The following is a 14,743-nucleotide window of genomic DNA, read 5'->3' as shown; positions in this document are numbered from 1 at the left end:
GTGTGTGTGTGTGTGTGTGTGTGTTAAGGTGCACCCTCACTGGTGCTGGGGCATCTACACAACACAGTAGTTTGCCCCAATGAGGCTGCCTCCTCCCCTACAGCCTCAGTCTGGTGCACCACTTTAAATAACAATAGGTATAAAATAACTTAGTGAGTGCTAGCACAGTAGCACCAGCAGCATCTCAGGAAGCCAAACTGTGACAGAGGCCTGCTTTCCTCTCCTGCAGGAGCTTCTTCTCCAGTGTGTGTGTTAAGGTGCATCCTCACTGTCTGACTGTGTGTCTGTGTTAAGGTGCGCCCTCTCTGGCACTGGGGTCTCTACATGATATGGCAGTGTGCCCCAATGAGGTTGCATCCTCCCCTACAGCCTCAGTCTGGTCCACCACTTTAAATAATAACAGGTAAGCACTGCAGCACAGTAGCACCAGCAGCATCTTAGGCAGCCAAACTGTCGCAGACTAGAGCTGCAGCAGCTTCTTGTCTAGCAGCTGCCAAAGAACTTTCCCTGCCAGCCCCAGCTCTGGGGCTTAAACGTGCCCACTGCCCAGGGCCCTGCATCCTTCCTGTCAGCTGACTGGGGACAGGTGCTAGGGGTGTTGGTCTAAGGATTTGGCACTAGCAGACAAAGTCCTTTGGGTCTATCTGGTGTCTTTTAGTAGACCAACTGAATAGCTAGAGAAATATATCTTAGCAAGCTTTCAGGTTGAAAAGCCCTTCCTCAGACTGAGGGAGCACCTGTATTTAGTCTGTGTGTGTGCTGGTCCTGGATGGAAGGAATAGTAATGTTACGAATTACGCTCTTAAAGCCACGTGCAGTTCGCTCTAGGCTGGGGCAATGATCACGCAGAGCAGACACTCAGAATCGGATATAGAGTCTTTATTCGCTGCAGCGAGGTGCCTCCAGAGAGGGACCCCGCCTACCAGATATAATACTATTTTATACCTTGTTAGATGTTCAGCATTAGTTTGTGATTAGCTCGTGCCCATAAGAATACTCAATCATTTACTAACTAAACTGCTACTCTATCCAATTAGGTGGCACTGCGCGTGAACACCGAAGTTTAACTCTCGTGACTGAGATGTTTTATATATTCTTGCCAAGTAGTCTGCTTGAAAAAAAAACAATCCTTGTACCTCTTTTAAGGTTCCTTGTTGACCAGATTCAGCTAGTTTCATATCTTATCAGTAGCTCTTACACAGCACTTCTCCTTTTACCCATCTAGTATGTGCTGTGTCTGCTTCTATGTATTGAGGTTAAAGGTAAAAAGAAATGGCTTTACTTCCATATTGCAAAATTCACACACAACAGTAAAGAAGCCAGAGGCTGGCCTGGCAAGGGATCCAGCCATCTCCTGATGCCCTCCTTCAGCTGCCTCACCAGTGCCTGTATGTCTGATGACAGCAGCTTGCCCCAGCCAGCAACACTGATCCTCTGGAACTTCTCCATTTGGTTCTCAAATTCCCTCACTATGGGGATCACCTGGCTAAGGAGGGCATTGCCAGTGCTGAGGGTCTCGGTGGCCTCGAGGAAGGGCTTGAGGACCACCAAGATCTGGGATATGGTATCCCACTCAGCTCTCTTAAGTGGACTGCTGATCCCAATCTCCCTAAGCAAGGCCATCTCATGGATGTTGCTCCACCAGCCTGTCCAGCATCAGGTATGTGGAGTTCCACCAAGTCTCCGTATCCTGCATGATTTTGTTCTGCGGGATGCTCAGCCCTGCCTGTTTCTCTCGCAGCATCTTGCCCCCCTGCATGCTACAGTAGAAGTAGCCCACCTCCTGCATTTGGAAATGAGCTGGGTGGTAGTGACGGCACCGTCACCGGCAGTCCTGTCCCCCTCTAAGGCATCCCTGACTATGAGATACAGCCTGTGTGCCCCACAGCGGATGCCAAGAAAATTGGCATCATGGATGGCCTTGACCATATTGGCCCCATTGTTGGTGACCAAGAACCCATGGGTGAGCTTGCCATGCCCTGCACCATGCAGTTCATGGTCACCATGATCTCCCTTGCCATGTGGGACTCATCCATCACCTCCACTTCAAGGACAGCCCACCAACACCCTGACTGATTGCACCAGTGCCCTGTGAGGGAGAGGTAGGTGTGATTACCATAACAGCTGCTCCAGATGTCAGAGGTGAAGTGCAAGGCTACCTGCAGCCCTGCCTTGCACAGCTCCTCCCTCAAGTACTCCCTGCATGCCTCATACAGGGAGGGTGCCACCGTACTGCTAAAGGTGGTGCATGTGGGCACTTGGTAAGATGGGACCACGAGTGCCATGAGCTGCCTGAACCCTGGCCGCTCAACTAAGGAGAAGGGATGGCTGTCCAGAGCAAGCATCTCCCCAATGCTCTGGATGATCTCCTTCACCCTTGCAAGACGCCCCTCTTTGTCTCTGGCTTTCCCCCACTGCCTCTGCTTTGTGGGGATAGGGGCTTTGGAGCAAACAGGGGACTTCCCTTTGGGCACACTTACACTGGTGCCAGGCTGAGGAGGAAGAAGGGCAAGGGGGTGCTGCCTCCTAAGATGCAGCAGCATCACTGTGGTGGTGAAGTGCTTCACCTCCTTGCCCTGGCTGATCTGCCTTTGGCAGTGCTGGCATATAGCAAACCTGGGATCATCCGCGACCTCAAAATGATCCCACACTACACTACTCCTCCGTTTCTGGGTTGAGGGTGGGGATCCTGCCTTATCCCCCTCCTCAGCAGGCTGGAGCTGACTCAGCTGAGCCACTTGCCTGAGCCTCCACAATCTCAACCTCAGCCTCCTCCAAGGAAAGAGACCTGGGTCTTGGGGAACTTTGAGGGGTGTGGAGCACAAAGTCAGATTCCTCCTTAGCCCCCGGAATTTCTTTAGCTAGGTTGCTCAGGTCCCCTGGTTCCAGTGCCTCTTCTGGCAATGCGAGACTCATGCTGGGAGATGAAACTGGGGTAAAGGACACTATTCCTGGAGTTAGGGGAGGTGGTGCAGGTGCAGGGACGTTAGGTACTGCTGCCACCTCTTTGCTTCCACTGGCAGCAGAAGCCTCATGGCTGCCAGGAAAGAGGATGCGTCTATGTTTGCATGTTGGGGGGAACTTGCAGCTACAGCTCCCCCCTACCTCCTCTAGCCCCTCTCCCTCCGCTGCCAGAAGACCTGGCACCTGTCTTTCCTGCATGCTTCATATTAATCTTTCCTGTGCTGGAAAATGTGTGTGTGTGTAAGTAGTAATAGAATATATGTCGTTGTCTTCGCTGATATATGACTGACTGTGTCTGACTTCTTCTGTGTTGTGTTTTGTTTACAGCTCTATATTGTTGTGTACAGTGTACCTAAAAATCTATTTTCTTCTTCTTCTACGACTCTGACTTACGTGAATCTGTATCTGAGTTCTGTGCTGTCCCTAGTGTGATTTGTACTAGGTATGACTGATGTTGTCTTCTGTGACTTTCTCCTTGACTTCTGTGATGTTAATATAAATCTGTGACTTCTTCTTCTGTGTTGTGTTTTATTTACTGTTCTGTGTTGTTTCATAGTGTATCTAAAATATCTATTTTCTCCTCCTCCTCCTCTTTTCTTTTTCTTCAGCTGAGTGTCTGACTTCTATGTTGTGTTAATTTGATTTCTTCTTCTGTGTTGTTTTTAATCTGTACATAACTAATAACTGTAATTAATATTATTAATAACTATATATAATATCCTTCTCCTATGAATGTGTGTCTTCTTCTATGTTGTAATAATATCTAACTACTTCTTCTATGATGTGTGTGTAACGTGTGCTTCCCTGCACAGTGATGGATCACACTGCCAGGGGAAAAACAGCTTTCTTTTTTAAAAGTTTTTTTGGGGAAAAAAATCCAAGAAGAAATATAAATTGAAAGAAATGGATAAGTAGAGGGATTCTAATTAGTAACCTAAGCTATATCCAATTCTTTCCAAGACCAAAAAGTAGTAAGAAACTGACTAGGAAGCCAAGCCAGTCCAGTACCTTTCAGACATTGTTGCTTAGGCAGAAACAGCTCACAAAAGGCACAGAAAGCCTGCAAACAGAGGCTTATATGCTGTTTCTGTGTCCCTCCCCAGGACACTGTGATTGGAAGGGGACTCAGGGAGAGATCACAGTCACTGGCCAGCTAGAAATGTCAGTCCTTCCCCTGCCCTGCTCCCCTTCGTTCTTCTCAGTTTCTGTTCTCCTGAAAGACCACCTCCAAATCTTTTCAGACCCCCTGAATCGATTCAGAAAGTTTTAAGCTGCTTCTGTTTTTTTTCGATTCAGATTTAGAGATTTGGCCTCTGAATCGGGCTGAATCTTCTCCGAATTGAATCATGGACTGAAGCTTTGCACAGCCCTACTTATTACTTAACATAAAACAAAACTCTGACAAATGAATCTGAAAATCAGTACTAGGGAGGATGAATTAAGTAACAGGCACAAGTTAATGTGACTGCAATAAACAAGTTTATTTGAGGGAGTTTGAGTTTTTTGCACTTGACCTATTCACCATGTTGAATTGTTGTCTGGTTTTTATGATGTTTTTTAAAAGAGCATGAATGGATCAACATAGATTCTTGCCTGGCTCTTAGCTGTTTTTTAGGATCCCTGAAACAAGGCCAGCTTTCCTAATTAGTGGGTGGGCAGAGCCACTTTGTCCAAATTTCATCAAAGAGAACTGAATTCGGGTCACCACACAGCTTCAGTTGTACTGTAAAGATATGGACAAATGTACACTTGGAGCCCTTTCCAAAAGGGAGCTCCTGAAATGTTCCAACAATTACGCGTGGACAAGCCAGAAGCAATACAAATGTAGTAAGAACAACTTGTTTCTGGCTTATCCACATGCAGCTGCTGGAAGGCATTAGCAGCTCCCTGAATACCTCTTCCCTTCCTGTAGGTAACTATTAGGACGTAACACCTGCTGTGTAATTCGGAGCAAGGGTTTCCCCCTCCCCTTTTGAGATGGCTCCAGATATACATTTGTGCATACACTGGGACAGGGTTGTCCAAGTTCTGCGTGGTCTGCAGCGTCCCTGGCTGTACACTGTGCAAGCTGCACTGCCCTAAGCTGCCAACTGTGCCCTATTGCGCTGCTCCCCCCTCCTCTCGCACCCCCAGCACTGTAGGCACACACTGTCAGCTGCACCATGTGTGTCCTTCCTGCTGTGCAGTGGATGACATGCTGCACAATGCTACTCCCTCATGCTGTGCTTCACAAGGTCCCTGGGTCTCCCCAAGCCACCTGACCATGGGCTTCCTCAGCCTTGTCTCCAAGGGAGGAGTGGGCTGCAGAAGCTGGAGAAGGGAGGGGGAGCTCCGAGACTCCAGTGGCAATCGGAGTGGTGGGGAGAGGAGCAGTGCCCAGACCAGGAACCCAGGGGCCATACATATATTAACCCCTCAGAAGCTACATGGCAGGCAACCAGTTGAACAGCCCTGCCCTAAGAGTCTTGGCTACTCCTGATTTCAACAAGAAAAAGACCTGTTGCTGTGCAGATTGAGATGATAGACATCAAATAGAGAAATGGGAGCTGGTGAGTGAAACGGACAAGACGGGAAATTGAAAAGGGACTCAAGTCCAACAGGGCTGACCAGAGCATGGATAGATGATTGAATTTCCTTCCTGTTGGATCTGGTGTCCTAATCCCCTTCCCTCTGCTTTGACTGATTTGCTTGGGATATTGGTATTTTATGCTAGTAAACCAAGAAATCTGATCACACTGCTAAGGGCTACATGATCTGACTTGTAGCAGCATTCACTTCAGAGTCTAAGTATCCTACACTCTGACATGGTTGCAGATGCAAGCTTGCTTGGTTAATTGAAATGCTATTAATGGATCAGCTGATGTCTGTTTTGGCCTGGTATGAGGAAAGGCTTTCTGGATCTATTTAGTAGATTTACTAGTTAGGAGGAGGGTATATAATTATTACTTCATGTGCAAGAATAAGAAGTAATCTTATTGTTGATTAAAGAAAGCTTTATTTTAGATGTGGAATTTATCCAATATAGCAGGGTTTTTCAACTGGGGGTATGTGTACCCCTGGGAGTACTTTGGAAGGCCCCGGGGGTATATGGCAGGGGTGCAGAGAAGCCAGCGGCACTTTTGGTTTTGCTGCTGTGTGCCATGCAGGCGACTTCCCCCCCCGCCCCTCCCCAGCTTGTCTACTGGCCACTGGGGGACTCCCTACTTCTTGACTGGCTGTCAGAGGTACCCCAACTAAAAAAGGTTGATAACCCCTGCAATATAGCAGTGATTCACTGAATGTAGAAATAAGTCGCACATCATCTATCCTGGAAATTCATTAAGTACTACAAGCTAAGCAATACAAAATACAAAAAAATTAATTTGAGTCTTTAATGATAAGGTTGATACTTAGAAGCTGGAAATGCCAGAAAATAATTAAAGGGCTCAGTTTATGGGAGCATATTTAGGTGAGCCTTATACAAACTATAATCCAGATGTCTAAATATAGGTGTTGGAAAGATTAACCCACATCTCTACTCAGTTATTATCTATGTGGAGCTTTTCCTTAAATTTCCCAGCAGTGCAACAACACCATGGTGATAGCAATAGTGGATCATAGGATCATAGGACAGTAGGACTGGAAGGGACCTCACAAGGTCATCTAGTCAGCCTCTTGCTCAAGGCAGGATCATCCCTGACTAAACCATCCCAGCCAAGTGTCTGTGCAACCCGCTCTTGAAAATTTCCAAGAATGGAAATCCCACAGCTTCTTTAAGAAGACTGTTCCAATGTCTGACTATCCTCATAGTCAGAAAGTTTCTCCTCATTTTCAACCTAAATGTCTTCTGCCTCAGTTTGAGGCCATTGCTGCTAGTTGCCCTATTGGTTTTTTTAGTTCTGTGTCAAGAAGCTACATTCTAGCGAAGGAAGAAATAAGGGATACTATGGAGATATAAAGGATACTATGGTGGCTTTCTCAGAGACCACCTCTAGATTGGCCCAGAAGTGATGATACAGCAGATAGTCCCAGGGACCTGGGATGATGAGCAGTAGCAGCAGTGAGCTGGGTACAACTGTGTAAAGCCCAAGCAAATGTAGAGAACAATTCTTTTCTTGGTTTTAAACCAAACATACTTTTTATTAAGCATTTAAACTGATCAAATGTTATGTGCTGTGCCCATGAAGCAAGCAAAGTGCTATGCAAACTGAGGGTGTGAGAATAATTCCGTTTGGTCTGGAGAAAGGGAAAAGGGGTGATGTGCAGTCCTTGAAAGTGGCCCAGAAACAATTTAGCTCTGGTCTTGTGAGTTTACGTGGGGAGAGGAGGGTGTTCTTGTGGGTTGAGTGACAGGATAGGATGCTGCTGCATTGTGCAGTGGAATTGAAGGGGCTGCAGTTCACACCATGCTGTCTTCCCTTGATGTTCTAACCCAGGACTGGGCAATTATTTCAGGCGGAGGGACACCTACTGAGTTTTGGCAAGCCATTGAGGTCCGCGTAACAGGCAGCTGGGCAGATAAATATTCATTTTCTAGATTTTTTTAGGAGTCCCGTGGGCCAGATAGAATGGCCTGACGAGCTGCATCCGGCTCATGGGGCCGCATTTTGCCCACTTTTGTGAATCTAACCACAGAGGTCAAGGATGTGGTTCTTAACCCCATGTTCCTGAGTCCTCACCATGACTTGAAAAAGTCTGTGCTAGGGGGACTGCATGCAATGGGCACTACCATGTGTTTTATTCAGATGGGCTTCACTAACCTATCCTTGTGATAGGTTCTCATCAGTATGTTTGCTCAATATGGGCCATGTGTTTTATAGTCATACTCAGTGTTGGCTGTGTTTAATCAACTTCATAGTTGGCTTCCATTGCTGAGCACATGCTGTTTTTGGCAGCAGTTTAATGATGGACAGCATATTATTTCATGAGATTTCCTTGTATGTGGATGTAAGACATGCCCCCCCATGCTGATTGGTGCGGGGGAGTTCATCTTGTATTCAAGCAAATATGGTAAATAGTTGAGTTTATGAACCTCCATGGGGGGAACTGGAGTGGCTCTTTGCCAAAGCAATTACCTTCCCCCTCCCAAAGCATTTATTGTGAAACTTATTTTTAAAAAAATCTGTTTTACTGAAGTGTTTTCATTCCAAATAATAGCAAATAATGTTTTTATACTCCTAAGAATGACTAGTGATGGGTGCAGCCTTAGCTACATTTCTATTTGAGTCATAGTGACAGGTGAACTGCAACAGTACAAATTGCAAACCGCTTGGTAATACTCTTGCTGGGGACAAAGGATCCTCCATCAAGGAAATCCTGCTATGGGGACAGTCTTCCAGAGGATATCAGGCAGTCCAGGGGCAGAGATCACACTTCTGAAAGATGCCTAATGTCTGTGAAGAGATAGGTAGTTAGCTGTGTTAGCCTGATGTCAGGCAGAAGACAGGGTAGGGTCGCCTATGAAAGCTTATGCCTTTCTGAACAAGTTAGTCTTTAAAGTGTCACCCTGCCCTGCTTATTTAAGAGGCTCCCTGCTTTGATTCTCACAGTTCAAAGGCCCTTTTTATTTTCTAATCCAGGGTTTCTCAACCTCTTGGCCCGTGGAGTCATTGCATCTGGCCCGTAGGGCTGGCCACAGGTTAGGAAATGTGGTGGCAAGGAAGCAGTGGCCATTAATACTGCCATCCTCCCCCACTGCCAAATTCCCAAACCCTGCATGGCAGGTCAGAGCTGGGCCATAACCCCCTCCCCCTGCACATCTGGAATGGGGCTTTCCACTCCCTTCTCCCTGCACAACTGAATCAGGGCCAGACCATGCTCTCTTCTCCTTCTGTGGTCAGGTTGGGGCCAGGTTACAGCCCCTTCCCTCCTCTTTGGGGACAGGTTGAAGCCCCTTTGCTCTGTATGGCTGGATTGGGGCTGTGCTGCCCTCCACCCCATTCCACGCAGTCAGATAGGGCTCCACTGCTCCTACTCCGGGTTCTGGATCGAGGCCACCAGCCAGATCCAGCCCAGAAACTGATTGGGCACTACCCATCTGGCCTGCCAAAGGGGAAGAAGGTTGAGAACCCCAGCCCTAATCCATCTTAACTCCCCATCAAAAATATACTTAAAGCATATTTTTGTGCCAAAAAGGGGAGAAGGGCCAGTGACTCCATGAAATTCATTAGGAACTTGCTATTGATGTGGGATGTTTTTATTGAAGATGCTCAGCTGCTGCAGTGATGGGCAGTAGCATAACACTCTTAAATACTTGGTTTCTTTTCCATCAGTTATTGTGTCTGGCCTTTGCTGTTGAGGGCTAGATTCTATCGGCTTTTTTTACATTAAATGGAAACTTAACTCTGCAGGTAGTTCTGATACCACTGTGATTATTTGTGCAGTAAAGTGTTACTAGATAGTAAGTGTTGGTTGTTGAGACCTGGTTGAATTGTATTCACTAAATAGGAAGTGAACTTTAGGGCTCTTTTGAGGTGGATGAGGAGGGGAGTGTGTGCTGTGCTTTATGAAGAATTCCCAGTCAGTCTAGCTCTTTGAAAATCAGCTTGTGTATCAAATAAATACCTTAAACATGTATCTTGCAAGGGGGGCTCCCAGTATTCAGTATCAAACTGATACCCAGGTATTTAGAATGGGGAACAGACATTAGGTATTCCATAGTACTTCTTCAAATGTCTTGTGTAGGCAAGTTTCTGAAGCTTCATGACTACAAGTGATCAAATAGTCAGACTGAAGCTCTAATGGTCACAAATATTTTCTGATTTGAATACATGCAACATTAAGTCTGATTTGGGCTAAAGTGTGTATATAATGCATCAACAAACAGCAATCAATTGCAAACAGTTCACTCTGAGGTACAACACATCTGATGATAAGTAGCTTAAAAATGCATGTTGATTGAAAACAGCAGGCACACAATTCCACCAAACAAAGCAGTGGTTTTGTTACTATGCACTTCCATGTTGATTCTTACTCTGAATATTACAGTTATGTACAATTAAATTTGTATGTTTAAATATGAATAATATGTACCTATCACTTAAAATGGCTTTTCCTTGTTGTTGTTTTTTTAAATTATAATTGAGATGCTGCATAACAGTAGGCTGTTAATAGGAACAACCATACAGGTATGATTGCACAATATGTATAGGACAGGTCTTATCTGAATTCACTCAGTGGTGCTCAGCCTCCTGGTCCTGCAGAGTCTGGAAGAATGGTGTGGAGCTAGTCTGTAGGCTAGATCCCATGGGTGGTGTCAGTCTGCAGGCCACATCTAGCTTGAGGTCAGTGTGCAGGGTGGTCCTGTGTGTTTAATCCAGCCATACAGTGGCCCCACACACCAGTGCAAATCAGTGTGGAGGCTGTTTCCTCCAGCCTACAGAACTCCCATTGGGTCTGGAAATTTGGCGAGTAGGGAATGGTGGTGGCGGCATTAATTGCCATGGCTTGGAAAGCCGCAACAATTAACGCTTCCACCTAAGCCCAAGAGAAATAGATAGTTTTTTCTGCCACCTAACTTGTATTCCCGAGCTGCCAAATTTCTAGATCCATGGGGGTACCCTGCAGGCCAGGTGACAAGGCCCTGTGGCCTGGAGGTGGACCACCACTGCAGTGTTTCTAGTTAAGTAATGTGTGCTCTGGTTGTATTTCAGGTAGGGTTCGCAGTTGACATAGTAAAATTAAATTTGCTGAAACTCAGGACTTTCTCAAGCTGATTGCTCTACTTCTTGTCCAAAGGTATTTTGCATGTTGGTTTCCATTTAAATTCTGCAGTTTCTGCAACTAGCATAGGGCTGCTCCACTGAGTAATTATTGTAAAACTTGACCTAGGCACCAGCAGCTCTTAAAGTGGTTCTCAGGCTAAGTACAGACATTCAAAAAGCCTGAGGCTGAATCGATTCAGTCTTTGCAGGTTAGTCTAAGCTGCACAGAGTAAATTGAAACAGAAGTGAACAGATATTTACCTTTTGATTCAGGAAATGCAGCCACGCACCTGCAGTGGCTTGGGGCAGAACCCCAGGGGGGGGCAGGACTAGAGCACAGCTCTCTGGTTGTGTGTTCACTTCTTCTCCTGCTGCCCCCAAGGTCTCTGGGATTTGCAGTCCAGAATTACAGCAGCAGGACTTGGCAGGGTTACTCACCACTTCCTCTTCCTGTTTCCAGGTGCCTCTGGGATTTGTAGTCCACAGTTGCAGTCAGCAGTAATTTTGAGTGGGGGAAGAGGTATTTAATGCTACTCCTTAGCTGCAGACCCCAGCTGGGGTTTGCCTGTTGTGGGGGTAGTCCTTCCCCACCCTGTAGACTGGGCTGCATCTCCAGCCAGGCTTGCACCACCCCCCTCGACCCCCATCCCCTTGTCAGCCAGACCTCCCTGCTCTAGCTAGGGAGCAGAGGGGTAGGGCCAGCCCTGCTCTCTGATGCAGACAGCACAGCACAGCCCAGCCCAGGGCTGGAAAGCATGCTGGGATGACTCTGATTTAACTTGAACCAGAAAAATAACAGTGAAATTCTTCTGTTGAAATCTCTGGTTTATCTTGTGAATTGTGTAGGTGTTTGTGTACCTAAGAGTGCTAATATGGTGCATCACCTTTAATAGGGTCTCACAGCACCTAGGGTATCACTGCACCCTAGTCAGAAATCAGTGAGCTATCAGTAGAGTGGGTTAGAAAAAAATCAGTGAAAAACTTCCCTTCTTCCCCCTTCCCCTATTTTTTTGTTTTTTATAATGTCTAGGTTTGTCAAAATTGACAAACATCTGACACACCAAACAAGCTTTCTTGCTAGCAGGAGTTTCAGGCTTCCAGTTTCCTTACAGCCCATCTGAAAGCGTGATTTGAGCCAGCACATCCAGGTGGAATTGTGCAGAAAATGGCTTGCCCATCTCATGAAAATTTAAGATTTGTTATTTATGTATTTTTCTGTATCAGGACAGAACAGCATTTTAAAAGGCAGTTTTGGACCCAAAATAACCAATGGACTGGTGGGTAGGGTAATCAGTTGCAATAAGGGAGGCCAAGGTTCAAAGTTCTTGTTCTTTCTGATTCAGATCAGGACTTGAGCCTCTTGTTTCCCATACCCTAAGTGAGTATCCTAACCATTAGGCATTGTATGTTCTAGTGTGTCTTCTGCATGCAAGAAACAACTCGCAACCCCCAGCCAAAGTTTCATTTAAATCAATTAATTCAAATTGATTCTGGATATTTTCTGCCAGAAGAGCTCTGCCCGGATGAATTCCGAAGGCTTCCTGGCTTCCTTTCCACATGACTAGGTGGGCTATTGAAAAGGTTTTCTAGACACCCAGGTTTCTGAGCTACCCATCAGGCTCTGGCTCTTGTTATGAGCCTGGTCCCATGTCATTGCTGCAGTTCTGTGGCAGACAGCTATGAAATAAACTTCATTCAAAACTGCCACTTTTTCTGCAGCCCACCAAAAAGCATTTTAATTTCAGAAAAAGGGTTTCTGAAACAAAATCTTGTGATTTTGAGACTTTCTGTGGTATGAAAAGATTCAGGCTTGTCTTGATTCATGAGTTTCCAAAACTATTTTTTTTCCTAACTGAAATCAGTGTTCTTAGTCATTCTAGTTCAGGTCTATTAATGGTAATTCTAATTAACTCATTTTTATGACTCATTCTTTATCCGTATTAATCTTAGAAAAATAAATTTGGTTACAATAATGTCTCCAGATGTCTAACTAACAATCCATGAACATTTTATTATGCAAGTTGATACTCTTGCTTTATATGGTGTTGAAATAGTTTACTTAAGGACAGGCCAAGTATTACCTAAAGTTGTGTTTTTAATTTTTTTGTTTGTAGCTGGTTCTTAGTGGTTATCTTCTGATCTATCTTGCTCAATAAGCATGAATGAAAAAAATGAATTTGTTTAAAGTATGGGTAAACACTTCAAAAAGTGCAGTTTTGGTAAACAAGAAAATAATCTCACACATATTTAACTTGGGCTTTGAAGGAAAAACAATATACAGTTCTGATATCTAACAATAAAGAGGTATTATTTTAGAGTTCTATTTTTGTAAGCTGTGTTGAGGGTAGACTGCCGGGTTTGTTCTATACTGGATAACCCTTAATTTATTTTTAATTTTGTATTGTTTGACACTTTTTGTAAAATGATTTTTTTTTCCCCTTCCCCTCTTAAAGGTAGAAACCTGTGGGTTCTTGTTCTGGGAAGGTGTCCAACCAAACATAGGATTGGCATACCAGAGTTCAAGTATATTGCTAACATGCATGGGGATGAGGTACGTCTACAATTTCAATTTCTGCAATGTCATTTATAGCAACATGCTTACCAGGGATGTTAGAAGGAAGTTTTTTCATGCACATACTACTTTTATCGGGTTCTACCCCAGTCTGTTAGCAGCTTCCACACTGTTAAAGATAACCTAAAAGATTTTTTTTTTCAATTGGACTTGTTCCCTTTTTATCACTTTAGGATGGACAAAGGTGGTTTTAAATACGTATTTCTGTTTTGTGGATTTTTGCTTAACCTCAGACATCTCCGGAATGTCAAATCTGGTATTCCCGTTTGGGTGGAAGGCCTTAGGGATGTTTGTTTTGAACTCCAGCACCTTCATTTGAGGGACTTTTTTAACAAAGGCTTCCTTTCTGCAAAATCTGCTGCAGAGTTATAGATGTATGTGAAATATGCAGAAAAAAAATTAGATGGACTAAGACGCTCCCTTTGTATAACTCGGTTCTGCTTAACTCAGGCCTGTGAAACTGCCAGTTTCACTAATCCAGTCTGTTTTGTAGCCCAGGAAAGACCTGCATTTTTTAAACTTTATAAAGCCTTATCTCTTACCTGTTACAGGTCCCTTCTAAAACCTCAGAGTGAGAACACTAGGAGTTAAATTCCAAGTGTTTCTTTAGGTGCCTGAACTCCACCAAAGTTCCACAGACAAATTCAAAATGGCCCTGGGCCAGCAGCCATAAAACTCTTCAGGTATCTAAATTCTAAACACATAGGTGTCCCCATTTGGGACTGCAAAGTGTCTTGGACATCCATGTATTCAGAAGCAATTTGTTCAATTGGGCATATCACGATATCTGAATATTGTTAGGAAGCATCTTAACTCTTCCACCTAAGCCCAAGAGAAATAGATATTTTTTCTGCCACCTAATTTGCATCAACAGCACTGAATTCAGGTCACAATTCTTGATGGAACTTGTACCTACATTTTGCCCAATAGCCTGGTCATTAGACCATTTGCCCAAAAGAGGAGCATATGACCTTTAGGCTTTTCCTTAACCTGAGAAGGTTTGGACCATCATTGCTCCCTTCCCAAGGAGTGCCATAACCACCAGGCTACAAAATAGGCATGCCACCCTTCTTGTTGAAGCTAGGCTACTCTGCAGTTAATAGTATGAGATTCAGGAGACCAAAAGGAGAGCCAGCAAGATTGGAGCCTGACTCTTAATATTGTGGTTATGACACTGCTATGGCAGAGTGAAATCCTAGAGCCTTTGTACAAACCACAGAATTGGCCTCTAAAGTGGCTTAAATGCCCTTTTGCGGTGCTTTAATGGAGTTGCTGTTTACACTATTGGTGGCATATTGCGCTTTAAATTACTTTGGTATGTAGCAAGGTAAAACACCTCCAAGGTGTTTTAGTTTGCTACCCTAACAAAGTACAACAGCCACGGGGGGAAGCACTGAGCCCTGCACAGCTCAGGCTGTGTGGCCCAGCAGCAGCCTGTGCAGGCAGGCTTCACTGAAGGGCAAAAACAAAAAAAAGCAGCGAGCCTGATCTTTTTTTTTTTTTTTTTTTTTTTTTTTTTTTTTTT

The 14,743-nt window shown here is 44.8% G+C and overlaps 1 protein-coding gene and 1 long non-coding RNA gene across 2 annotated transcripts in view; one reads left to right on the top strand and one right to left on the bottom strand.

Annotated features, from left to right (window-relative positions):
* LOC109295717 overlaps window positions 1–10,334 on the bottom strand; it is a 22,979-nt gene extending 12,645 nt beyond the window's left edge. Inside the window, exons 1-2 of the long non-coding RNA XR_002096820.1 lie at window positions 10,323–10,334; window positions 5,092–5,099 (exon numbers count right to left, since the gene is read on the bottom strand). This is a non-coding gene — a long non-coding RNA (uncharacterized LOC109295717). The remainder of the gene's footprint in view (window positions 1–5,091; window positions 5,100–10,322) is intronic.
* CPM (carboxypeptidase M) overlaps window positions 1–14,743 on the top strand; it is an 81,307-nt gene that overhangs the window by 34,657 nt on the left and 31,907 nt on the right. Inside the window, exon 2 of the mRNA XM_019514706.1 lies at window positions 13,100–13,197. Coding sequence (XP_019370251.1) covers window positions 13,100–13,197 — 98 coding nt within the window. The remainder of the gene's footprint in view (window positions 1–13,099; window positions 13,198–14,743) is intronic.

This window comes from Gavialis gangeticus, unplaced genomic scaffold (genome assembly GCF_001723915.1).
Source record: "Gavialis gangeticus isolate Ggan-Ray unplaced genomic scaffold, GavGan_comp1, whole genome shotgun sequence".
In the NCBI taxonomy this organism is placed as follows: Eukaryota; Metazoa; Chordata; order Crocodylia; family Gavialidae; genus Gavialis; species Gavialis gangeticus.
Note: the sequence above shows the minus strand (reverse complement) of the source record. Positions and strands in the feature narration are given on the sequence as shown.